General features: G+C 43.9%; 3 protein-coding genes and 1 pseudogene across 3 annotated transcripts; 2 read left to right on the top strand and 2 right to left on the bottom strand.

Moving 5' to 3' along the window:
- The first annotated feature begins 4,185 nt into the window (after nucleotides 1-4,185).
- On the top strand, nucleotides 4,186-10,593 carry LOC112875233 (putative serine/threonine-protein phosphatase PP2A-4 catalytic subunit). Its single transcript, XM_025939005.1, has 11 exons — nucleotides 4,186-4,433; nucleotides 4,960-5,016; nucleotides 6,115-6,198; nucleotides 6,303-6,374; nucleotides 7,108-7,179; nucleotides 7,361-7,401; nucleotides 8,098-8,164; nucleotides 8,679-8,870; nucleotides 8,961-9,050; nucleotides 9,591-9,698; nucleotides 9,938-10,593. The coding sequence occupies exons 1-11, from the start codon at nucleotides 4,335-4,337 to the stop codon at nucleotides 10,001-10,003; spliced, it is 948 nt and encodes a 315-aa protein (XP_025794790.1). The 5' UTR covers nucleotides 4,186-4,334; the 3' UTR covers nucleotides 10,004-10,593.
- Nucleotides 10,594-14,276: 3,683 nt separating this feature from the next.
- On the top strand, nucleotides 14,277-16,022 carry LOC112876782 (protein ALTERED XYLOGLUCAN 4-like). The gene is made up of 2 exons (XM_025940959.1): nucleotides 14,277-14,688; nucleotides 14,788-16,022. The coding sequence occupies exons 1-2, from the start codon at nucleotides 14,364-14,366 to the stop codon at nucleotides 15,855-15,857; spliced, it is 1,395 nt and encodes a 464-aa protein (XP_025796744.1). The 5' UTR covers nucleotides 14,277-14,363; the 3' UTR covers nucleotides 15,858-16,022.
- A 1,599-nt stretch (nucleotides 16,023-17,621) lies between these two features.
- Nucleotides 17,622-20,943, bottom strand: LOC112877989 (histone-lysine N-methyltransferase ATXR4). Its single transcript, XM_025942365.1, has 8 exons — nucleotides 20,717-20,943; nucleotides 20,555-20,650; nucleotides 20,075-20,130; nucleotides 19,866-19,992; nucleotides 19,656-19,722; nucleotides 19,344-19,523; nucleotides 18,123-18,194; nucleotides 17,622-18,002 (listed from the first exon to the last, which is right to left on the bottom strand). The coding sequence occupies exons 1-8, from the start codon at nucleotides 20,900-20,902 to the stop codon at nucleotides 17,884-17,886; spliced, it is 903 nt and encodes a 300-aa protein (XP_025798150.1). The 5' UTR covers nucleotides 20,903-20,943; the 3' UTR covers nucleotides 17,622-17,883.
- Nucleotides 20,944-24,266: 3,323 nt separating this feature from the next.
- LOC112877064 lies at nucleotides 24,267-25,848 on the bottom strand (annotated as a pseudogene).
- Nucleotides 25,849-26,334: the final 486 nt, after the last annotated feature.

Raw genomic sequence — 26,334 nt, 5'->3', positions numbered from 1 at the left:
GATCAGCTAAGGATGATGTCCCAAAGCGAGGAATGGGAGAAAATTAGCTATGTGAAGAAAAGTGCCAAATGTGTACAAGCTACAGCCACATTAGTGAAGTCTAGTTTTTGGAATGGTGTTTCTCTTTGCTTGAGAGTATTTGAGTCGTTAGTTAACGTTCTTCGCATGGTTGATGGAGATACTAAACCATCAATGCTTTGGCTTTATGGTGAAATTCTTAAGGCTAAGGAAGAAATTAGAATAGCTGTTGGAAATGTGGACAAGAATGGGACTGGTTTGTACAAGAGCATAATAGAAATTGTGGATAAAAAAATGAAGAAACGGTTGGACTGTCCTATTCACATGGCTGCATATTGCTTGAACTCTTATAGCTACAGCAAGCCCTCTATCTTTCACAATGAGGATGTCATAGATGGGTTTTTTGCTGTTGTTGAAACATTCTACCATGGTGACTATGACAAGCAAAATCAAGTGCTCAATGAAGACTTCCACAAGTTCAAAGATAAAGCTGGACATTTTGGTAAAAATGTAGCTCAGTTGGGCTGCAAGGATTATAATTTCAGTCTAGATATTTAAGTTATTTACATCAAATTTGGTAGTTGGCTGCTCAGCCTTGTTGTATAAATCTTAAGTGTTTTTCTTGTGCAGCTAAGTGGTGGGCAAATTATGGAACACAAGTTCCAACACTGCAAAAGTTTGCTATTAGAATCCTCTCTTTAACATCAAGTGCCTCGGGTTGTGAAAGGAATTGGAGCTGTTTTGAAGGAGTAAGTCTACAAAAATTTAGTTGATCATTTCAGCATGTGTCATATTTTTTCAGCAACACTAATTGCAGCTCAATGAATTTGATATATTGTAGATTCATATAAAGAAAAGGAATAGGCTCACATGTGAGAGGTTTGAACAACTTGTCTACGTTAGATTCAATCATCTTTGTGCAAAGAGGAAAAATAAAGCTCAAAACAACAAAAGGGCAGACCCGCTTGTAGTAACCGAAGCAACCTTTGCTCAAGGATAGATGGCCAAAGGCGCAGATGAAGAGGGGTCTGATGTTGACCCTGTAACAGGTCTCACATGGAGATTAATTGCTGAGACATGTGGTCCTGATGAGGTCACAAAACTTCGTAGGAGTGCAAGATTAGCTATGGGAGTGCAAGATTAGCTATGGAAAGAGAGATTGAAGAAGAGTCCTTGTCCGAAACTGATGGAGAGCCAATAAATGAGGAAGATATTGACTTTGAGTCGGACCAAGATGTTGTGATCACAACTGGTTATGAGCTAGAGGGGGAGGAAGATAATGACGGATGATGGGTTAAGCTAGAGGCTTTGACCATCATCCATAATTCCATATTACCACTATCTATTAATCTCTACCTACCGAACTTATGAACTATTGCTTTGTTTGTAAGAACCTATTTGTGGTGCTTGGTTTGTAAGAACTATCTATGTTTGTGCTTATCACTTATTTGCGGTGCTATATTATTTTCTGTCATTTGCTGATTTTGGAGCTGAATTGAGCATGTTTAATGTATTCTATTATTTAATCTTGTTCTTGTTCATATGCTGCCTGCAATGCACTATTATCTACACTTTTACGGTTCTACACCATACTCTAATAGCTGCTCCTTCTTTTTCAAGCACATATCTCAACTTGGGAGGATATCAAAATCAAAAGCTTCAAGTTTACTTCACAAAAGGTTAGTAAAGTCCTCTTTAATCTTGCTGAAATCGTGCTACAGTAGCAAACCGTTTAGGCCGTTTAATTCCCATTTAAACACATCTAAACCCGTCTAAATTCTAAACGACCCCTTGCCGTTTGTCTACCGTTTTCCATCTAGTAAAACAATAGGCAAAACTGGGTGTGCTCCCAAAAGATAGAGGACCAAGCTGTATGCCGCTGCACTCAAGGCAAAAATGGAGGACCTTTTGTTTCTGGACTGTGTTAGCTCGCACTGCGGTGCGGGGTTGTATGATTATTTCGAGGCCTTTAGGTAGCAAAATTTATCCAGGAGCCTGGAGGCCTCTGGACTGAGTTGTAACAGGTATTTTGCCAAGACGCGTACTTGAGCTTTGTGTAACTGTAGTTTCTGTAATCTTTGTCCTGACATAGTGAGATGAACCGGGGAGCTTGTTTCAGCTCTCTGGAACTCTTATCTAAAAACTTCGTGCCCAGCGCACTTTTTATGTATGGAGCTTGGTGGAGGATTTTGTTCTAGACAGCATCCAGATGATGTGTCCACTTCATAAATTTTGGACAGAATATATGCTGGAGCTGCTCTACGTAGGGTGGGCAACCAATTTGTCCGAACTGACTGGTTACATTTCTATATTTCTAAAGATTCAATAACTTAAAAATGTTTGGTAGCTGCTAGCTCTTCGGACCGCAGCTCTAGTCACGTTTAAGTTGTGGCGAACAAAATATCCACTGTACTTTTGGTGTATTTCGGCAAAAAATGAACAGACCTCTAGTGTGGTTTCTTTGGTGACCTTGAGCTGCGCGTGAAGCAAATGGACTCGTCGTTGTAGGTGGTGACGACAAGAACCAAACATAGTATAAGACTGAAATGTGTAAATTAACCTTGAAGATCGAACATTTTGAGTTTGGTCAGTTCGGTTCGGTCTGATAATAAGCAAACTCAACAACCAACACATGTTTACACAATGCACGCATCATCCAAATTTTTGACGTATTGCGGCGCAAAATGAACGGACCTCTGGTGTGATTTCTTTGGTGAGCCTAAGCTGTGCATGAAGCAAATAGACTCGTCATTGTAGGTGGTGATGGCAAGAACCAAAGAGAGCATAAGATTGAAATGTGTAAAAAAAACCCCTCAAGATCGAGCATTTTGGGTTTAGTCAGTTTGATTTGGTTTGATAATGAACAAACTCAACAACCAACGTATGTTTACACAACACACTTATCATCTAGTCTCTGACGCGGTGCACTAGGGACGCCATGGTGTAGCGCTTTGGTGGAGATGCTTGCGGGGATATTATCCTCCTCAAGCGCTACAGATCTCATCTTTCTCGTCGACCTGTTAGGATAGCATCTCCTCCACGACACAGAGATAGTGGTGGTGGGCTAGTGACCACGGTAGCGGTGTTGATCATAGGAGCCTCTCTTTATCATCGATGGTGTGTGGAGAAGCGTGCATGATGGGAGGGGGGTCATGTCGGTGTCATGACTCCCGTGTTGCTGTTCTCACAAACACTGACACCACCTCCTCACAACCTCGCTCTCGAGCATCGATAGGGAACAACGTCACCACCACAATATACCTGTGGGCCGTGGCGTACAAAAGCAGAGATAAATGGAGTACTAGTGAACCTGTTGGAGTTGGGTAGGAGACACCGTTGGCACCTATGCTAAGGATTGGAGGGGAGGATCTAAGATAGGTGACGGCTAGATTTTAGGTCGGTATGGATTGGAAATGAGGATGCGTATGTGACATACATGTGGTAGATGGGTGGATGAGTTAAGCAATTGGATTATATGTTTTATTAGGTTGGCCGAAGAGGAGAAGTTGTAATATTGGGCTAACCTGTATTTGCTTTTAGGCTTCTTTGATAATTTTGTTTTTTAGTTTAAAACCGAACAAACGGACTAAATTCCGTCATTAAGACCTTCAATTCGATCCTGAGATTGAAAACATCCGTTTCAATAACTTTAAGTCCCCGTTATTTTAGTTTGGTTTATTTTCCGCAACCTTAACTCCAAACTTCAAGGTATATCTAGATATGATACAAAGATTATCAATGTTTGAGAAGTTTATAGAGATTGGTGGGTGCATGATACATTGTTCATCGGTGTGTGGGGAGAAATACAAAGAGATTGATGACTCGCTACGCCCGGAGCATTGAGAAGGCTTCCATGTGCGTTGGCACACAAAGCTATACCAGTTGAACTAGAATGTGGGTTCGAACCAGGACTTCACGTTCGAGTTATCCTCGTCGTTTGTGCGTGTGTGGCTGACATGGATGGCCCACGCTAATTTGTCCGGCTGTCCGTGTCCGTGCCCTTTCCACCACCGGTGGCCGGTCCCTCCGTCCGGACCACCGGTGATCCTCCCGGCCCCACATCTCGTCCTGTGCCACTGACACTGGGCCCCACACCGAACGGATCTCACTGACACCTTGACCCCGCAGGTAGCGGGGCCCGCGCCCTCCCGCCCGCTTCTCTCATTACGCGCACCTCTCCGTCCCGTTCCCTCTCCTCTCCTCCTCCCGCCCGCCCCCTCCCCTCGGGCTCCCTCCCCCGCTCGCACTCTCGCCGGCGACGATCTCCAGCCAGAGTAAGGTAGATCAGGGGCGTGTCCCGGCGGCCGGAGAAACGGATGGAGGACTCCGCGGGCTCGCGTGGCGGCGGGGGATGCGGCGGCCTGGACGCGCAGATCGAGCAGCTCATGGAGTGCCGCCCGCTCCCGGAGACGGAGGTGAGGCCTGCCCCCAAATCCCGTTCTATATGGTTGCTATTGATTCGTCTCCACGGTCGATTCGTGGCGGGATCGAGGAGGTTTAGGAAGGTGGTCCCGGCGCCGGAGTTCCTCTATCTAGGGTTAGATCGTTTCGGCCAAAGGTGGTAGCTTTTGGGTGGTCCGGGTTCCGCCGCCGGTTGTAGATCTCGTGTGCGGCTATGGAATCGACTATTTCGTTGAGGAGGGGAATAAATAGCGCAGCTTGGTGAGCTCCCATGATGATGGCTAGATCGGAATATGCTGTAGCAGCTCAAGCGTTAGATGCCGAATCTGCTGCTGCTGTAGTGCTGTGTGTTTCGATGCTACTCCGCCTGGATTTATGCTGGCTGTACCTGTCATTGAATCGACATTCTTACTGCTTTATGTTTGGGCGCTGCTTCATTCTGGCAATGCTCTTGTCATGCCATGGTGGAGGGCTGAATGCCTGAATGTGTAACTCTTTACTTTGGCATGGTGTGATCTTTACTGACTAGAGCATTGACAGGTTAAAACATTGTGTGAGAAGGCCAAGGAGATATTGATGGAGGAAAGCAATGTTCAGGTATGGTGTATGGCAGAGCTCTCACCCAATTACTCTGCTTGTCTTTTAGTTATTGCCGCTACAATGTTCAGCTATTTACTGCTTATGATGATATCCATGTTTTCGGGGCCGAGCATCTCCAACAGATTACTCATCCCTCTCCCCAATACCAAAAAATTGATGTTTTGGTGATTGGAGTGCTCCAGCAGATTACCAATCCAATCTCCATTACCTAAAAGTTTTTGGTAATCATCAAAATACACCTCCCTCTCACCTAAATGAAGGGGATTCATCCCTCTACCCTATCCTTGTTAATTGGATTTTGGTAATCTGCTGCAGCAACCATTACCAAAAACACTAAAGTAGTTACTGGTAATGGAGAGAGAGAGAGTGTGTTTTGGGTATGATGTATGAGTAATCTATTGGAGACACTCAGGTTGGTTAGAGAAAATGGTGAACATATGCTCTACTTAGTTTGAGTAACATTATCCTTAGTTTTATTCTATTTGTAATTGGCATGTTTTTTCAGTTTTTCATGTGTAAAGGAACCGACTTGATATGGACAGGAAAAATTGAAGCATTTGTGCTGTTTTCTTGGCCGTCCATGCCAGAAGTTCACCTTTTCGGAATATGATGTCTTAAGGGTACTTGTATCTTCCACCTGTGGAATACACAGTGAGCACTCTATATGCTGGTGGGCATGCAAAGAGATTGAGTGACAAACGAGTGGGAAAATTTGTATTGCCTCACTATTGGGTAGGTAATCCCAAATAAGTGCATGAATTTTCAAACCGATGATGATGCGTGTACTCTTTACTAGTGCTGCACTGGAGCCTAGCAGAATAGTACATATGTTTCTTTTTTTTCCTTTTGGTTTTCATCCCTTATGATTGCTGTGTATATGCTACAATCAAAAGGGTGATTTGATATGTTATACACTTGTTCGGTCTTTTTAACAACTAGTTTCTGCTGTGAAGCCTGCATGAAATATGGTTTTATCTGTGTGTGGCCACGGCCAAAGCGTGTATGTTTGCGGTGTACACTTAAGTATGCTGTTTGTATTTTCCAGCAGAAGATGATTTTTTAACTTTTAACTCAGCCTTTATACTATTTGTACAGCCAGTTAAAAGCCCGGTGACAATTTGTGGTGACATTCATGGGCAATTCCATGATCTTGTAGAACTTTTCCGGATTGGCGGGAAGGTATTCCATACACAACCGAATGTTTATTTGTTTTGCCTTTGTACTTTTGATGTTGCTCATTTCATTCTTTGAAAGCTGACAGATCAATCTTTGTTGTTTACCAGTGTCCAGACACAAACTATTTGTTTATGGGAGATTATGTGGATCGTGGCTATTACTCTGTTGAGACCGTAACAGTAAGATCTAGCTGATAGTTGCATTTGTTTTTTTCTTAATTGTAGAAGCCAACATTCTTGTGTTTAGTAGTGTTGTATTCTGCTGCCACCCCTCTGACTCAGTTAACTGTTAAAGGTACAAGCCATAGATGCAGTGATTATCTGATAGCAGGGCAATTTATAGTGTAGCATGCATAATTGACAAGTCAGTGTTGTCAGATAGACACTCACCACTATTGGTTATATACTACTTGGATATTCATCTTGCAAATATTATTCCTGAATATAATAACTTTGGTGAGAGATTTACATTTCGGTCACTTGTTCTCTCTTTGCCAGACTTTTCTGTTAGTGTTAGATTATGTATTTCCTCTATACGTGTCATTACTATAAATTGCGTGTTTCTGGTCAATTGTTTTATCATCTCGAAACAAGAACAAAGAGCAGAACTTAGAGTGGTAGTTGATTTAGTTAGTGCCAACTTTCACTCCGCAAATTTCCTCTGAAGTTTAGCAATAGCAACTTATGGCAAGGGTTTGGGATGCGATTGATTGGTGCCACAATGCACCCTGCTTATGCGAATGGAATGAAATTCCTGTGCAAATTTGGGAACTAGGTCAAACGTGTAGTAATTCTAGCATCGCCAAAATTAGCATTATTAATGAAAGTAAGAATAGCTGTTGGTGACTGTATTTTTTACATTCATTTAAAATGTTATGTCCCATAGTTGACATGATGTAGTACAATTTTGCAGCTTTTGGTTGCACTGAAGGTGCGGTACCCACAACGAATTACTATTCTTCGTGGAAACCATGAGAGTAGACAGGTACTATACAGATATTTCTACCTTTCATAATTATTAAAATATGAACCTTCTCATTTGGTTTTACAGTGTTAGCTTTTCTTAATCTAATATTTCTTTGTATGCATATAGAATCATGCATGCTCTTTATTGCGAATCTCATTCTAAGTCTGTATTTCATTCAAGAATCCTTCAATTATTGCAGATCACACAGGTGTATGGCTTCTATGATGAATGCCTACGAAAGTGAGTTATTTAGGTGCTTGAAAATCACCTACTTGCCTTACTCTTATTCCATGTGTAGCCTGTTGTGTACTGTAGCATCAGTACTACTAAAAGACATGCATTCCAGTTGCTCCAGGGTGTTCCTAAGGCTGCCAATTACCTTAATTGAATACTTGATAATTATAATAATCATAAAGAGAAACTCTGCCACTAAGAGAGACTCCTAGCATTGCCCGTAGGTTAGGGTGGCACCAAACCCTGTCTGGCTAAAAACAAGCTAGCTAGAATTCTCATGGAGGTACTCACAATTGCTATGGCCTGGGTCTGAGCACGTGTGGGCTGTGTACCCACATTTGCTAACGCCTGGGTTTGAGCCCGGCTTGGCTGCCTCCTCAATGGGAGACACCGCAATAGCTACATTCTCCTTTGTAATAATTAAGGTCTCTATGCTGCCTTTTCACTGCAGATTTTAGTCAAAGCATTTCAAATGTTCTATCAATCATGTAACATAACATTAGTCAAGGAAGTTCAAATCTCCTATTACCATTGTGGTACTCTAATATATCATGCTGCAGCCTAGATGGAATTTCTTGTTGACTATTTACAATCTGGATAAAATTGGAAGTTCGTTAACTCGGTTTCTTCTAGCTATCGTTCTTCACTAGTTTGATTCTTTTTGTTTGACCCTATTGTACTGTTTTTGATTCTTCAAAACAGATATGGCAGTGCAAATGTCTGGAAGATCTTCACTGATCTTTTTGACTATTTTCCTTTGACAGCATTGGTATGTATGCTCAGCTTTAAGCTGTCTTTCCTTAATTAAACTCAGTCCCTTGAGGTCACAATATTGTTCCTGTATTTTTCTTTCATTTATGACACTATTCATTGATAAGAACTGTTAAAGTATGGTAATCCTAAACTGCTTTTATCCACTGATGTGCTATGTGCTATTTTGTCAACTTAAGGCTTCGCTATATTCTTTCTCCAAGATATAGAAAAAAAAGACAAAGCTAAGGAATTGATGCACTGAAGCATCCATCTGCCATATTTGTTTTTCATTCATGTCCAGATAATAATATATACATATAAATAAGTCCTTTGAAGTACTAAAAATGATCTGTGGTCTGCTAGCTTTTGTTTTGACTCACTACATATTCTTTTTGATGTTTAAATATTTTTTAACTGATTTGACGTTTAAATCTGTATGACACAATTTCTGCTCTGTCAGCTCCATGTCTTAATTGTCTATTATTTTGTTTAGAAATATTATTAACGCTGTATTCTTTCTCTACTTGAAGGTGGAATCAGAAATCTTCTGCCTCCATGGTGGTTTATCTCCTTCCATTGAGAATCTTGATAGTGTTCGAAGCTTAGATCGTGTTCAAGAGGTCCCTCATGAGGGACCTATGTGTGACCTTCTATGGTCTGATCCAGATGATCGATGTGGCTGGGGCATATCTCCTCGAGGCGCTGGATACACTTTTGGCCAGGTACTTGATATACCACATTTTTTTACTTATTTGGTAGACTGTTATCAGTTCTGCTCTTAATTGTATTATTGTATGGCTTCAATTTTCCAGGACATATCGGAACAGTTTAATCACACCAACAATCTTAAACTGGTAGCCCGGGCTCATCAGTTGGTTATGGAGGGTTATAACTGGGCACATGTAAGTTACTAGCCAATATGCCTGTGCGTTGCCACAGTCGAAGACCCCTTACGGATCACGACTGATTTTTTTTTCTGCGATGAGTTTTCTTCGATACGGATTTTGGGGGTGTTTGGCAGGGCTCCTTATGAGAGGCTCCACTGGAGGAGCCGGAGCTGTTTTGGAGGAGCCACAATTTGTGGCTCCTCCAAAACGGCTCCAGCTCGTCTATTTTTCACTAAAAACGGCTCCTCATGCAAAACGTTTGGTAGGGCTCCTCCGGAGGAGCCGGAGCTGGAGCCGGGTAGAAGCCCTACCAAACAGGGCCTTTGTTGTGTTTTCACGTTCTCATTGTATTCGAGTCCGTTTAGGTTACAATATAGTATAGTTGTTTGATTCTCAGTATATAGCTTCGGGTCCACCTGTCGGTGATACGTGTTGGACCAAACCAAAATTTCTGGTGGAAACGTTGCGTGCTTTAGTAATAGGTAAAGATTAGCACGGATTAACTTGTAGCATCAGTTTGGCCCCTATGGTCTCATGGTTCTTACAAATTCGCAGGAACAAAAGGTGGTGACCATATTCAGTGCACCTAATTACTGTTACCGGTGTGGCAACATGGCATCCATCCTTGAGGTTGATGACTGCAGGAATCACTCATTTATTCAGGTAACTGATTTTTCTTAAGTTATGCTTTTTCTTGCTTTACCATTTATTACTTTGATTTTTTCGAGTAGTGTTGGGTATTTCATATACCAGCTTTCTGTAGTATGACATGGCACAGTGTGGCAATGTCATGCCATTGAAATTTGGGAATCTGGATAGCATGGATGTGACATTTTTTTTGGTTGCATATGTGAACTTGTGACATTCCTTCATGGAAATTCAACTTGGGTTTTATCATGCAGTTTGAACCAGCTCCGAGGAGAGGTGAACCAGATGTGACACGGAGAACACCAGATTATTTCCTCTGAGTTATTTGCTGTATCATTTTGATTTTTGTGCAAGATTGCAATAGTGGTTGCTGGTCAGTAACATTTTTGTTGGAACCGTACGATAAAGTAACCTGACCAGCAATAGCAAGAAAATGCTGCGGCCTTAGTGTGAGAATTAATCTCCATTCGTGGCTTCAAGAGGTGCTATCAACCTACCACCCAAACCGACGTAGATCTGGTGGTGAATTGGCGCCTGCGTTGGCTCTGTTGACCGCTGGCTCGACAGAGATAGAGCTTTTGTTTAGCATAAGTTGCTTGGGTTCTTCCTTTAGTTTTGTTTTGCGTTGGTGTGCCTACAACCTCGGTGATTAAATGACTAGACATGCTGATCCTCTCGTTGCAAGAATTGTGAAGAATGACACGCAGCTAGTTCTTCCGTTCTTTACTACTCATATCCAATGCTACCCGTTGTACCCACACTTTTTTTTATGTAGCAACCAACTTGTTACAGTCCATTTGTTCGGTTCTAACAGTCTTGCGTCCCATATTGCTTGTATCATCGTATGAACTATTCTGAACTAGATAGTACTTGTTACAGCATGGACATATCTCCTGTCAGTTAGTTTTTCTATTTCACAATATTTGTCCCATGGGGGTAGTCTTCCATTGTGTCTATGAAATCACCATCTCTTCTTTGGACGGGGCGTCATGCCACCTATTTGTGTTGTACTAAATTTACTGCCTTTTAATTTAGTTCTTACTAGCCAATATGCATGTCCGTTGCCCCGACCGAAGGCCTCGTATGGATCAGATTTTTCTTTATGAGTTTTTCTTTAACATGGATTTTGTTTTATTTTCATGTTCTCGTTATATTCGAGTCTATTTAGGTTACAGTGTAGCATAGTTTTCGATTCTCGTTATATACACTTCGGGTCCACCTGTTAGCGAAACGTGTTGGACTGAACCGAAATTTCTAGTGGAAAAGCTACACGCTTTAGTAATAGGTAAAGATTCTGGTGACTTTGGTGACAATACTATGCTTAAATTGCTGTTATAGAAGTACTGTTTAATTAAGTTTATAGGTGATTTTTAAATTCTTAACTGAGTATACTTTACTAGACGGACACCGATGGCGCAGTAATCCTAGGCACGCAAGAATATGGGCCTCTTCCATTATTAGGCTTTGCCCACCCGACTAACCGCATCCGGTCATCAATTAGAAACATTTGGTCGTCAGTCCACTGGATCAATTCTGTTTTCTAAAAAATATCCAACTCTATCATTATGAAAATAGTATAAAGGAACCCCATGAATATACATCTAAATTATCTGTAACTATCATTATAAAGAATAACCTAAAGTAACACCCTAATTTTCATCTATATTACCCAACTATATCATTATAAAAATAATTTAAAGTAACATCCTAAATTTATGTCTAAATTCCCATGTCTTCCATTATTAAAAATAACCTAAATAATCCCTACGTATGTTACTATAAGAAGTTATACAAAAATACAACAATGTCTGATTCTAATTTTTACAATTGTTCGTAAAAAAAAATAATAATTTAAGGTATACATGCATGGTGATTATTTTACCATGTAGACCATGTATATGCAAGAACGATGAGAATACCGATTTTCATGTTGACAACGTATCTCTAACTAAGAGTTCAACTAAACACATTTCAAAAAGCTTATGCACAGAGTAATTGTTATTTATAAATTCCCAATACTTATTTCTCTTAAATTTTCGGACCATGCGGAAGTACGGGTTGATGCACCGTGGATGGGACGTATAATATTGTGACATTTAATTTTAGCCATATAACTGTGAATTTTCAGACATTGTCTACTCCAAAAGCATGTAGGATGTAATATCCCTGCATGTGAATCATAATAGGTCACCCGTGATGATTCCCAAGCCTATGGCCCAACAGTTCTAGCAAGAAACTATTTGCCTTGTGTTGGGCAACTTCTCTGTTCTTTATTTCTATCAAGACTGCTGTATTGCTCAAACACTTGCAAGGTATATATAGTCACTTCGTTCTGAAAGCAAAGTGCTGTAATTGCAAAATATGACTTCACGACTCTATTTTTATCATACTCCGAATCCTAACAGAGTACTGTATGGCTACAAAAAGGATCCGGCTGAAAGCATTGGCAGCTGCAACAAGAACGATGACACCAATGCGCATCATCCTTGGGACGTTGATGATGATGCGGCTCCACAGAATCTGACGCTTAAGATATCGATGCAGTTAATAAGATGACATTTTGACTACCAATTCTTACGAAGACATGAAATTCCTAGTACATGAAACTAGATATTACGGGAATACTTTTCACAGTGATTTTTTTAAAAAAACTTGCATAGACAATATAATTTTATACTGATAGGTAAAAGCTAAAAGAAGATTGACTGTCCGGAAACCTAAAACGTTATGTGTTGTGTATATATTTTGAAAGAGGGCATACATTTTTAACTCTGAACCATTGGATTATTCTCAATGAACAGCTCAAAGCAGTTGCAGTTTGCAAGCACTTTAAAATCTCTTATGTACTCTGCAATCATGAATACACATCACACTTACCCTTCTATGCAAAGCGAGGGAGCGGGTCATATTCCATAGCAACCATGTTTCTACACGATAATCTGATTCAGGGACTACTCAGGGTAGGTGTGGTTAACCTTTCAAAATAAAAGTTTCCAATAATTTCTTTAACCCTACGTGAGCACGAAACGGGATACTACTTTAATTCCATTCTGACCCCACACCTGCATAATTAAACAGGTGCCCGGTGCAACTAAACATCCACATTAAACGGGAGCCAGTACATTATTGGTGCTAGCTACTAGGTGGTTCAAGTGCTTTTGCAGTTTTGTTCTCTTCACCGTGTCTAGTGTGCGCCCCTTTTCCACATTGGAAAAGTGGGTAGTGGTTAGCATCCAGAGCCCAGCCTCTGGTGTGCACTGCATTATCCATCACATTTTAGTGTTTGTTCTGGTACCAGCAGAGCAATATTCTTATGCGAGTGCTAGCTTGTGACCTAAGCGTACCCTAAATGGTTTTAATTGTCCTAAATTCTAGTACTAGAGGGACTAACAGACCAATTCCATGCAACTACCATGAATTGGAAACTAAAACACTTGATTACATTACTGGCCATGGTGTGGCACAATTTACTTATCTTTTAGCACATGCTGCTGAGAGTGCACTGGACACAATAGAAGTTGTAGCATCACAAGTGCAGGTCTGATCTGATCTGATCTGATCAGTGGTGTGGCCTATCTGAGAAGTTTGCATTGTGGCTGCTGTCACGGTTGTTACTGCTATGCTTTTGAGGGTAGGTAACAGTATTGTCGAGCGTTATTGTTCCTTTGAAGCTAATCAACATGGATGTGCCACTGGACAGATGAACAAAGCTGAACTGGGCTTGCTTCTGCCTCGGTGGATGTGACCCATGACTGGTTCCACAATTTGAATTCCGCGTCATCAAAGTGTTTAGCTGTTTATTTGAATCTTGTGCTAGATTGTAGTAGTAGATGTGCACTACTTAATTACACACCTGTTTATTTTCTTTTCTGATGGGACTGAGAACGAACTGCTTTGCCTGAACGAACCCTAGCTTATTCCGGACAGTAGAACCTAGTGTGCAATTCAGCTCCCTTTTTCGGATGAATAAGAGCGTTCACCGAAAGCATACAAATTAAAGCTAGCTGCCTACCCCTTGCTACCGAAAAGGCATCTGTTGTGAACCTGCCCATGGCAATGGCTCTTGGAAGATGCATGCTTGAAGGATTATTGTCACAGTGCAGAGCTCTGGACCTCTGTTCCTTAGTTCTTGTTTGTACTGGCTACTGTTTCTTCTCCCTCTTAATAAAAAACGTGCCTTAATAAAACACGTGCTCAGGCACGGTCGCGATTGAAGGATTATTGTCAGAGTGCAGGCTGGTCGCTTGATCAGTCGACGAGGCAAAATCATAATTAGTACATGATACTAGGTATACACAGTAGTGGTAACATGGTCCAAGACCAAGATAGTTGAGTTGATGTCGACGAGTAGATGAAGGGCAGATATCAGCTCTTTTCGTTGCATCCTAGAGGAACGTCGCCTTTTGTCATGCCTACCGAAATCGGCAACAGTTTTCTCAGGTAGCGTAGCGAATTGCAGGCAGCTGCCAAATCATACTGACCCTGACGCCGCCGTGACCTTTTGCCAAACTGCTGGCGCGCACGTCTGTCCGAGGCCGATCGATGGCTGAAACCCAATACCCTGTATGTGGCAAGGCAACCAATGCAACCAAACGGCCCGCCCCCACACGGCCGTGCTGGCAGCAGCGGCTCTTCATCTTCCTCTCTTCTTGGCCTCCCTCCGATCCTCTCTGATTGTGCATGCCGTGGTTCCCCCCTCCGCCTGAACAGGGCGCGCCACCGCATCGTCTGGGAGCCATGTTGTTCACCAACTTCCTCAAGACGCACCAGCAGCTCCAGAACGACAAGCTCTTGCTGCTTCCCAAGAGGCAGCTGGTCACCTACGCCCTCTACGCGCTCATCGCTGTCGCGCTCCTCTACCTCTTCGTCGACCCAGCTCCGGCATCCTCTGCGAAGCCATCATCAGTGGCGGCGCCGTGGGTACTGGAGGAGGAGCTGCCGCCGCCATCTCCACCTCCTCTCTACCAAGCAGATGAAAGGTCGAGGAGCGCGTCACCTCCGCAAGGTAAAACAGTTAGCTTATCATGTACTCCAGCTATGGTTCCTGCATGCAACGCGTGCTGGAAATTTGATTTCATTCTCGGATCGCATCTTGATCGAGCAGCGTCGGCGGCGCCGCCATGCGACTACTCCGACGGCGAGTGGGTGCCGGACCCACGGCCACCGCCCTACAACGGCACGGCCTGCGAGGCCATAAAGGACGGCCGCAGCTGCATGGCGAACGGGCGGGCGGACACGGCCTACATCCACTGGCGGTGGCAGCCGCGGCTGTGCGACCTCCCGGACTTCTTGCCGGAGGCGTTCCTGCGCTGGCTCGGCAACAGGCACATGGCATTCGTCGGCGACTCCCTGGCCCGCAACCAGGCCGAGTCGCTCATGTGCCTGCTCTCGGCCTGGTCCCCGCCGGAGCTCGTGCACCGCGACCCCGAGGGCAGGTTCCGGCGGTGGGTGTTCCACGAGTACAACGCCACCGTGTCCATCTTCTGGTCGCCGTTCCTGGTGAAGGGCGTCGAGAAGTCGGAGCACGCCGGCGTGCGGTACAACGAGCTGTTCCTGGACGCGTTCGACGAGCGGTGGATGTCCCAGCTCGGCGGCATCGACGCGGCCGTGCTGTCCGCGGGCCAGTGGTTCCGGATCCCCAGCATCTACCACGAGGGCGGCGGGGTCGTCGGCTGCTACGGCTGCGCGGCGGAGCTCAACCACACCGAGACCAGCTTCTTCGCCGTGTTCAGGGACGTGATCGGACGGACGCTCACCGAGATCACCCGGCGGCACGAGCACGGCCGCGGCGGAAACGAGCAGCTGGTGGCGCTGGCCACGTTCTCGCCGTCGCACTTCGAGGGGGAGTGGAACAAGGGCGCCCCGTGCACGAAGAAGCGGCCGTACAAGAAGGGCGAGAAGGAGCTCGGGTACACCGAGACGGAGATGAGGAAGATCGTCGTGGAGGCGGCGGCCAACGCCGGCGCTGCGTCATCGTCCACCCTGCGGTTCGCGGCGCTGGACGTGACGACGCTGGCCAACATGCGCCCGGACGGCCACCCGGGGCCGTACATGCGCAAGAACCCGTTCGCCGCCGGGGAGGGCCGGCCGGTGCAGAACGACTGCTTGCACTGGTGCATGCCCGGGCCGGTGGACACGTTTAACCAGATACTGCTGCAGACCATCCTCCGCTGATCTTGTAGTGTTCAGTTCATATCTGCGATCTGCATGGGAAATCGATGTGGATGGTATGTGAAACATTTAACTTGATGTAATTAGTGTGGGGAAGTTTTGTTTTCGAATTGAATACAAATGTAAAACTACTTCTAACTTTTGGAAAGGCATCTCCTTCGATAATAATCTTTTTATTACCTGTTGAAACACGTTAGAAAAAAAGAAATAAATTCTAGAAATAAACTCTCATGCAAAACAGAAACATTTTAGACTCTACAATAAGGAACCGGCTAATTCAAGGACAGCCGTGCAATTAGCCTTGCGCACGCGCACTCTATTAAAGGAAACATAGCAAGTGGTAAGAAAACTAGCCCTTCCTTTTCTAGTGAAACCGGTACTCGCGTTCAAGAGGAGAAAAAAGGGAACATGCATGCGTGTGATGATGCGAGAAGAAAAAGACATACCCGTGATATCAGGGCATGCACACAATCTTAAAGTACTAAAAAAAACTACAATTCGATTGCACCATTGCGCTAGTTTGAACAAGATCATCAAAACAAGAAAGATCTCATGCATCAATAGATTTTGATGATATTTTTCTTGTGCTAGAAATACGTTTTGGTGAATTCTAATTAATTGGCTTATAACTTTTGAAAAAATTGCTTATGACTTCAAAAATAATTGTTTCACTTACCTGAGTTGAATTAAGTGGATATTATGTTACGTAGGGTATTGCGCGCATCGCGATCTAAACCTGTCTAAATCGTTGTCGTTGTCTTATGTTACCATCAAGTTCCTGGTTCTACGATCTTCTCTTCCTCAAATCTACTACCTGAGAATATTTTGGGTGGATTTACCGGAGTACAAATCCGATATGATGATATATTGCGAAGATGGATTGGATGGTGTGATCAGCGAATGATGACAAACATCTGTATCGAGGTAGGTTAATGTTTCCTGCATGCTCAGTGACATGTAATTTTAATTTGGACATACATACGTGACGCGTGTAACTATGCAGCAGCCCACGTAAACATACACGGAGTATGTAGAGACCTACGTGTATATATTTCGACAATGTTTTAGAAGAGACATAAATTAAGTTTGTACCAAATCATAACGTCAAACATAAATTCTTACCAAATCATACGTACATATGTTCGGCAATATTTTTGCAAATTAAGTCAAACATAAATTTTACCAAATCAACCATGTATGTAGAGGCTCTACAATTATGCAGTTATGATTTGGTACAAACTTACTGCCCCACAAAATGACTTTTTTACTGTTCAGAATCTCTATTTTTTCCTACATGTGTCTGGTGTACTCCCATGGTTACTGCAGAGCCTCCAACTAATTAATACTTAAATGAACAATCAGTTCTCTCTCTTTGACAGTACTTGTGCAGACCGGCACCCAAAAGAGCAGGAGATCCTTGCCGCGCATGACACTCCGGGCTCTCCTACACGAGTTGTTGGAGCTGATGAGTTTGCCCTGTTGTCCGGAGACGTATATCTTTTTATTTCTCGTTCTCTCCTGCTTTATTATGAATATAATTGGGCAGTTCTTCTCTGGGCTAGGTACGGAGGCACCGACGCACCGTCCGTAATCAAACCAGATCATCAGAAGCTCCTAACTTTTGGCGCTGAAGCAGGTCAGGCACACCAAATCTATATCTAAGTACAAATTAGCTAGAAAGATATCTGATGTTCAAATGATCTAAATATTCAAATTATATTTCTAATACTAAAGTACTGGAAAGGAGGCTAAACAACAGCGGCCACAGCATTCAACACTTTCAGTAAATAAATCAACCCTTATAAAAAAATAAGTAAATAAATCAACATTGCTAAGCTTCTATCATGTCTTAGTAACCGAAGTAATGTTCACTCCTAACCGCAAAAAATTCAGAGCGGCATTAGCTAGTGTACATAGGACAGCTCTGCAGGATAGTGCTCAAGGACATGGACCTCAAGCTGCTTCAAGAACCAATCCACACGACAATGTCATCATGACAGGAAGAAACTCTTGAGGTGAAACATGATTTCTAGTCTCCGGACAAGCACCGAAGGCAGTGGCACTCAAAACCGAATCCGTCAGCAAGAATCTTCTGGCGAGCATTGACATCCATGCTAGTATCGATGTAGCAGATGCGCAGCTCCTCTCCTATAACAGATGCAACATTAAAAATTTTATTGGCATCAGAGCTTTGTTTTTCTTGTTGATTGTGCAAGGGTTGCCATTGTAACAGAACTATCGTATAGGTATCACTGCATTTTTCCATACCTTCTTCAATGTCACGGAGGGCCTTCAGTTTAACATCCACGTTTTCCAGCCAAACTATGTGAGTATTTGGATCTGAAAGTCAATAGAAAAAAAAGATAAATGTTTGGATCTTCAATTCGGAAGGGAAAAAAGGAAAGATACAGTTAAGCAAGTTTTGCAAATTGGAGTTGTCAACATGGAGTTTATGAAGAATTTTGGACCTCAACAACTAACAGAATGGCATGAACTTTTAGAGTTGTTGAGCAGGGTGCATTTTACAGAAGATGAAGATAGTGACATGGACAGTACAGAAACATGGAAAGATTACCACTTCCTCTTTATATGAACAGATCAAATTTTCTGGAGTTAGAGATCTAAGTATGCTACATATGTAGTCCTCTCCTATCCTTCTAAAGATCAGAAGCTTCTTGTAGCTCTTTCATCAAGACAGAATACAATCCGCAGACCAGCTAATAAAAAAGCTGTGGAAGAGGAGTGAATGGTGCGAATTTATGAGGTGTTGCTGCAAGTGCAGACCATATAATGCTCACCTGTCCAACAGCGTGATACATTTGGTGCATGAGTAAAGACATGCCCCAATGGCAGGGCTGTCCCATGGATCTTTCTGATGTCACTAGCAAATTCTCTGACCAGGGGGGGAAGCAAAAAAAAAATGATCTTGATGGGTTGTATTTTTTGGACACTTTGGCTCACCAGAAACAAGCTGGTGTGCCGGAACAAATTTATTTCCTCCCCTAACACTTGTGTTCAAAGGGTCTTGTCGTTTATGCAGTGATGGGGAGTGTTAAGGAAGCATGAAGACCAATGCCAAATAGACGCATTAATGGAGAAAATCAGAAAGAAGCTTGAAGAAACAATGGGAGTCAAAGGAAAACCAGGTTATATTCAGCAGCTTCAAAATTGCTGCCATTGAATGAAACATTTTACTTATATTTTCACCATGATACTACCCATATAGCCGTGCACATAGAAAGTGTAAAAAGTGGCTTTTCACTGATAATAGTTTAGCAAAGACATCTGCTATTGGATGCTATAGACCACTGATATAGTATTGAGAAGTTAAGCAGTACAGTCAACAAGCACTATACCACCAAAAACGGGCAGCAGCAAATCGTAAAATTTGGTTAGGCAGCCTATGACCGAGACGCTGCTAGCAAAACAAAATCTTAATATTGAAGACGATAAATATTGCACTTATTCCAAATGAGTAGAAAAGCATACCACAGTCATGGTTATAGAATGAGGGAAGCATATAAACCGCATTGCCGACAGATGCATCACATGATACGGAGGCTGCTGCTGAGGATAGAAGGTCCTCATATGAGCTTGCAACCAATTCAATGCGAAATGCATTTATGCGTATCCTTGCCAATACATTGATGTACCACTCTTTGGTCAAAACTAATTTTGTCAAAGATTACAGGGAAAACCGAATTGAGACAATAACCATATGAAGAAAACCAAAATTTATGAATATTTGGTAGTAAAAATTCATGAAACTACAGGTGGAAGTAAAATAGGATTCAAGGATACATGTTGTGACTTCCTGAAACCCAGCTTTCCTAAAAATGGACTCCAACAACTCAAACTCCTCCTCCATCTGTAATATTCCATTGCTTCAATAAGCATACGACCAAATAACAATGTGGATTAGGAACCAAGTGAATTTTATGCGATTATGGTGCAATGAAAATTATCAACCGACAATGAGGTGGGGATGATTGAAAAGTAAGCAGCCACTACCTCGATGAGCGTCCCCTGGTGCAAGCTGGCTGGCTGAAGTATGTTAAGACAATCCGCATTAGCAGCTCCTGATATTACCATGCAAGCAAGCCGCTTGGCCATGTATGGGTATTTCAGACCACGTGAACTTCAGAACAAAGAAAAACACAAAATGAGGAAGTCATGGGGTGCACATCTGCAAAAAGACGAAAGGTAGAGTAATAGCATACCTGCAGTGGTCATCGAACGAAGTCCAATCCGCGTTCTTCTCAACGTCATGGAACCCCTAGATTGTTGGAAATCACACATCTTTTTAGCAAAATGAAGCCTCAAGTGCTTCCATAAGAACATTGTTCCTTTTTTTTCCGTTGAGGAAAGAGGAAGGCAAATAAGCAGTGCTAATGAATCTTTCTGACATTTGAAGCCGATACCAACATGTATCATTCACTGATCCACAAGAACAAGCTGGGATAAGCATCGCATTTCTACAAACCACAGCACCAAACTGGAAATACACAGTGCCTGGTGCACGAACACACTATTATACAATAAGAACTACTGAATGTTGAACACTTGTAGACAGAATAGATTGCACTCGCCACTAACAACTAGGCGAAGAGACTAGAGTAAACATCACAAGTAATATGCACCGAGACGAACCACACGAAACTACGCAAGAATCTCTAAAGAAATGGGCGGAAATTCATCACCTTGGCGTGCTCCCTGCAAGCATCGCTGCAGAAGTAGTAACCCCCGCTCGAGACGCGCCCCTCCCCGGGCTTCCTCCTGAGGCAGCTGTAGCACACCTGAGCCCAGAACAGTCAAGTTCATTCCGAGGGCAGTGGGGGGCAACGGGCGGGAGGAGCGGTCACCTCGTGGAGCAGCGATGGAGAGGGGTGGCAGACGAGGGGCTGCGCGGAGTGGAGGAGCTCGCCGGCGGGGACTGGGCGGGTGGCGAAGACGCCGCGGCCGGCGGACACCGTTAGGTCCACGCGGATCGGCGGCGGGCCGCGGGCGGCGGCCGCCGCGGTGGAGAGGAGGCGGCGGCGGAGGAACATGAACAGTGCCGGGAAGAAGATAAAAGGAGTGTGGCGAAGAGATCACGGCCATTGGTTTTGGTGGTGGACTTTAGTCCTGCGGTCTGCAGATTGCAGCGTGTCACCGAACCACGGCGTGGCGCGGTGGTGTTTACCGAGAAATTTCGATATTTGATATCAAATTCGTGTCTCTTATTTCTTTTGACATGCTTTCAAAATATAACCTCCGTACATGAATTATTTCAATTTAAAATTTTTCTCTCCTTTCCTTGATTTTGCGATTTTTTTTTTCATTTTCGTTCTTCAGAGCACCTGAACTCCCCATTTTGCTCCTAACTCAGTCGATTCTAATACATTCAATCGAATCGATCCAGCCGGGCCTCTCCTCTCCTCTGTTCGTGGCGTGCTCTCTCTCTCAGTCGTCGCTGCTCCAGGCGGAACAAAGAGCTCCGCCAGCCCAAGGTGCTCCCATTGCTCCCCCTCCCCGAGACCTCCCGCACAGCCCTCGACTGCCGGTTGCCGATGCTGCCCCCTCCCCTCCCGTGTGGCCCTCCTGTTTATTGAAGCTCGAAACGGCCTCGCAACGATGTAAAATTTGCAACTTTTTTTCTCGGTTTATTGAAGCTGCAATGGGGGTTGATTGATGAGATTGATTCATTGCGTCCATGTGGTGTGATTTCGCAGGTATTTAAGCCTGCATCATGGGGAGAAGGACATCAATTTCTGCATATTCTGTTCATGCCGCTTAGGATATAAATGGTACGGACCGAGAGCGACGGATATGATAGTTTTTTCGAATATCCGGATACTGTTTCAGATATCAGATCGGATATTTAAATCAGATATCAGATTTGGATATAATATGATCAATATCCGGCGGATATCGGATCTCTGGTTGGATAATCTAGATAGGCAATTTAGATACTAGATTCGGATAGTTGTATTCCCAATATATATATTAATAAAAATCTGATTTAATCTCTAAAATTTGTAACTAATTCATTTCTAATTAAAAAAATATATAATTAGCATCAAAATATTTGTAAAAATATAATCTATCTATTGGTATTATATTGCAGTTGAATCTTGTTTATTCCTAGTTCGAGAATTAAACTCGAACTTTGGTAATAATTGAAAAATAAAAAATAGACTTATTCCATCCTTTTTAAAAAAACTCAATATCGTACAATAGTTCGAACTCTAGCAATAGTTTAACCGCTTCTACATATTTATGCATACATGTCAATATCGTGTATTTGAGTGGCCAAAATGATATGTCATCTTTTATTAATTTGGTTAATCAAGCATGATTTTAATTTGAATCTTCCATCCTTGAACAAATGAATTGATTCGAGTGCTTGTGAAGTATTATCAATGTAATAAGTTATAATGTTGTTAATTGAGTGTCTCCAATATAAGCTACTGCAAGTTAGAATGTCATGTAATTGAATATCTCTCATCTACGTAGTAAGTTAGAAATACCATACAACTGTTTATTAATTTGTTTCGTTAAGCATAATCTAGTTAATTTGTTTAGAAATAGTAACCGCATCCGGTTCACTCCCTGTTCTGTACACATCTATTCCGTCCTGCAGCTCGCTGCCATTCGTGACCCGCCTTGTGCAGCTGCCGTTCTGGCCCGTCGCCTTCGCCTTCGTGCTCCTCCAGTGGTTCTGCTCCAAGACCTTCACCGTCAGCTTCTACTTCCTCCGCGGCCGGCTCCACTAGACGTGGAGCATCCCCAGATACGGGTTCCAGGTCAGGGCCACGCGGGAGGGGAGGAGGCAGCACCGGAAGCGGCGGTCAAGGGCCGCGCGGGAGGCCTCGGGGGAGGGGGAGCAGCGGAAGCAACGGGAGCACCATGGGCCGGCGGGCGGCGGGGCACCTGTTCCGCCCGGAGCAGAGAGAGAGAGAGAGAGCGCGCGCGTCACGAACAGAGGAGAGGAGCACGGGAGAGGAGGAGAGGGCTGGCTGGATCCATTCGATCCAATCGATTAGAATCCATTGGGTGAGGGGCAAAAAAGGTGCTCTGGAAAATAGAAATGAAAAAGAAAGTCGCGAAATCAAGAAAAAGAGAGAAAATCCCCCAAATTGAAACAATTCCCGTGTGGTTCGAAAGGTTCACAAATTGAATGTTAAAAGAAGCGAGGTGTGCGAATTCGATGTCAAATATTGAAATTTATCGGTTTAGGCCCCGTTTGCTGTGGATCCAGCAGGCTCCGGCTGCCTCTGACTTATCAGAGTGCATCGCTGTAGCGGCACTATACATTAAATTTACTTTTCTCTCTTCTCTCCTGCCGGCACAACCGGAGCAATCGGAGCCAATTTTTCTAGCCTCTCCGGCTCCGGCTCTACAGTGGCACTAGAGCGCTAGAGCTGGAGCCGGTGGGAGTCCAGCCAAAGAGGCACTTATTATCTTTGAGAATTCGGATATCAACGTAAGTGCTCATTACACTCATAATTATTTTCTAAAAATATGATAATTTACGACGCATGGAGTTTAATTTGATAAAAGCTTTGTTTTCTTACATAAATGAAATATATGGTGAAAATATTTAATGAGTAAGAAGGCACTAGGAGCTAAAATGGCTAGAGATGCAAGTCGGTACTATTTGTTTTTTTTATCAGCTAACAAATTACGTGGCATGCTATTTTGTCCCATTTCTCTCACTTAAGTTATTTATATGGCATGTTTATAATAGGCCGGTCTTTGGGAACAGAAATTGAAGGTATTGAGTATTGACTATGATAACCGGAAGTAGATAGATCAGAGAAATTGGGAACGTGGAAATAGAAAAAACAAAAAAAACGGAGGGAGCACGAGAGGAAGGGTTTGTTCAGCTCTTTTTCTTCTGTGCCAGGCCCATAGGCGGTTCCATACGGGTATAGCCGGCACGCATGCTGGGCCCAAGGCCTAATAATAGAAATTCAGGTGCGGAGGACGATAGAAACACTCGGGTGCTCTGTCTTTTCTCTATCTGAAACTTGTCTTCAACTGGGTTGATTTTCATCAGTGCCTCTCTCGGTGGATCTTATACGCAGAATAGGAGAAATTGCAGATGTGGCTTTGGATCTGGCAGCTTTACAAACCCGGTAATCATGGATCGTCCGACACTTCATTCAGATACGCATATAAGTCCTGTATGTATGTCTGATCTTGAATGTCGATTTTTTTCCCTCAGTTGCGAGACCTAGCGCTGAAACTGTATCGACTATTTTTCGTACACGGTTCACGGCACAGCTGTACTAGAATTGGTAGCAATCTTGCAGTTTAATTACCTTTTTGCATTCTTCGTCATAAGGATATATCTTTTGGAATAGAGACCTTTTATAATAATTGCAAGAAATAAGAGCCGTCCATCTGATAGAATCGTAGGGTGGTAAAGATAGAAAATACCTGCAAGTACCTAGAATAAAGATAAAGAACAAAGTACATGGTGGTAAAAAAGTGGGATTGAAATCTAATTTAATTTAATTTTTCATCATTAAAAAGGTATAAGGGTAACTAATGAGTTCGGCGAAGCCTTCGGGCATCCACTGGGATGCGTCCGTGTCTTATTCGCTCATGACTCGCACAAAACTCCTTCCGGATTGCTAGCTGTAGCCCGCGCGCCACCTCCCGCAGCTCCGCCGCCATGAAACGAGTTAGCGTACCGAATGAGATGAACACAACTGAGCGGTCCGGCTTCTCGTCGAGAGACAGAAAAGGCACCTTTCCGCCTCGGGCGCGAGCCCGCTGGCGCCGCCCCTCGCCGCCATGTCCTCGCCGGCGTGCGCGACCGGACCGACGAGCCACACGCGGCGGCCGAGCGTCGTACGGTAGTGCTCGACATAGTCCGGCTCCAGCTCGGCGAAGCTGTTGAAGACCTCGCCGTAGCTCCTTTGGTCGGCGGCGTTCACGAGCTTCTCGTAGTTCCACTCCAGCTCGTTCTTCCTCGGGTCCATCACCTGGCCCCTCCTCAGCACGACGCGGTGCGGCAGCCCCGGCAGGACACGACGGCGTCGGGGTCGTCTGGAGGGAGCCCCTCCAACGGGTTGCTGCGCAGCAAGGAGGCGTTGCGGGCCCGGGCGAACATGCTGGTCCTAAGGAAAGAAAGTCGTGGGACGCCGTGCTCGGCGGCGGCGTCCGTGGACCACGGGTAGAAGCTGTCGGCCACGATGGCGTCGGGCGTGGTCGGCCAGGAAGCGGTCGAATGGCTTGCGGAGCAGCCGGATCTCTTCCAGCAACCTGAACCTGTCGGCCTCTGAGGAAATTCCTACGACGCTCTCGACGCCCGGCCGCGGACGGCGTCGTTGGCTCGGTCGACAGCCGAGCGGATGACTACGGCTTTCAGGGGGTGGTGAGGATGGTGCACTTGACGGCGTGAGAGGAGAAGATGGCGGCCATGTCAGCGACTGGAATGAGGTGGCCCGGCGCGACAAACGGGAAGAAGAGAACATGCAGTGGCTGCTGCTCATCGTTGGAAGCCATGGATGCTTGCTTGGCAGCAGCCTCCTTCTCTAGAATCCAAGTTTCTTTGGTGCCAAAATTGCATGTATTCCTTTACTTCCCCGGGATGTCGAACCTGCCATGCTCCATATGAATCCTCTGCTGCATGCAGGATTTTACACGAATCAGAAAAATCGAAACGAAAAGGAGAACGGAACAGGAATCAGAAGAAAACATACCCGTCTGGCCGTCTACAATAGCTTCATACTTTACAGAGCAGAGCTGAGGAAGTCTGTATACCGCTGGTCCTCCGGTGTGCATCCTCTGAGCCGGATTGAATTTGAGCAACTGCATCAGTATCCTCGTCGTCGGGGATCTGCCCAGTGGGTTAGCCAGTGGCGGTCCGGCTAGCCTTTCTTTCTTTCTTTTTTTTAAAAGATTCCGGCTAGCCTTTCAGCTGGAGCATTTGGGTGCTCTCAAATCACGGGTGGATGGGTTTGCACGTCTCAAATCAAGAGTAGGACTGGTGATATGATTGCTCACCGACCCCATACTTGAAGACATTTCTAATTTCTTTGTACTGTCTATACATACATGTTAGACGAACGGAGACAGACTGACGGAACCGTTCTGACTTGATGAAAGCGAAGAAGTCAAATTACTATCATACCCTTAATGCTATTAACTGGATTTTTGTAAATACCTTCCATAGATCAACGGCTAGAAAAAAATTAAGGCAAAAGTACCGGAAAGTACCCTTTGGTACTTTACAACCATTGTAACAGAGCTCTTTGGAATAATGTATCTTGGGTGCACGGTTTTTGCTACTTCATCAGAGGCTGCTCAGTTGATGCTTATTTAATTCATTGGCAGTCTTTGGTTAGTGATTTCTGTGCATGAGGCTACCTGTGATTAGTGATTTTTGTTCGTGCAGCTTACTGTGATTAGCAATTTTTGTGTCTGCACATACACTCTAAAATTGTTTTTTGGCTGATTTATATTTCTGCAGCTTCCTTTGACATGT

Source organism: Panicum hallii, chromosome 9 (assembly GCF_002211085.1).
Source record: "Panicum hallii strain FIL2 chromosome 9, PHallii_v3.1, whole genome shotgun sequence".
NCBI classification, from domain to species: domain Eukaryota; kingdom Viridiplantae; phylum Streptophyta; class Magnoliopsida; order Poales; family Poaceae; genus Panicum; species Panicum hallii.
The sequence above is the reverse complement of the archived record's forward strand: the minus strand, read 5'-3'. Positions and strand labels throughout refer to the sequence as shown.

Coding starts and splice junctions, on each gene's coding strand:
- LOC112877989 (XM_025942365.1), bottom strand. CDS start 20,902: ATGTTCCTCCGCCGCCGCCTCCTCTCCACCGCGGCGGCCGCCGCCCGC. Junction 20,651..20,716: donor CTCCATCGCTGCTCCACGAG/GTGACCGCTCCT, acceptor TTCTGGGCTCAG/GTGTGCTACAGCTGCCTCAG. Junction 19,993..20,074: donor TCGTTCGATGACCACTGCAG/GTATGCTATTAC, acceptor TTTGTTCTGAAG/TTCACGTGGTCTGAAATACC.
- LOC112875233 (XM_025939005.1), top strand. CDS start 4,335: ATGGAGGACTCCGCGGGCTCGCGTGGCGGCGGGGGATGCGGCGGCCTG. Junction 8,165..8,678: donor ATTTTCCTTTGACAGCATTG/GTATGTATGCTC, acceptor CTCTACTTGAAG/GTGGAATCAGAAATCTTCTG. Junction 9,051..9,590: donor AGGGTTATAACTGGGCACAT/GTAAGTTACTAG, acceptor ACAAATTCGCAG/GAACAAAAGGTGGTGACCAT.
- LOC112876782 (XM_025940959.1), top strand. CDS start 14,364: ATGCCGTGGTTCCCCCCTCCGCCTGAACAGGGCGCGCCACCGCATCGT. Junction 14,689..14,787: donor GAGCGCGTCACCTCCGCAAG/GTAAAACAGTTA, acceptor TTGATCGAGCAG/CGTCGGCGGCGCCGCCATGC.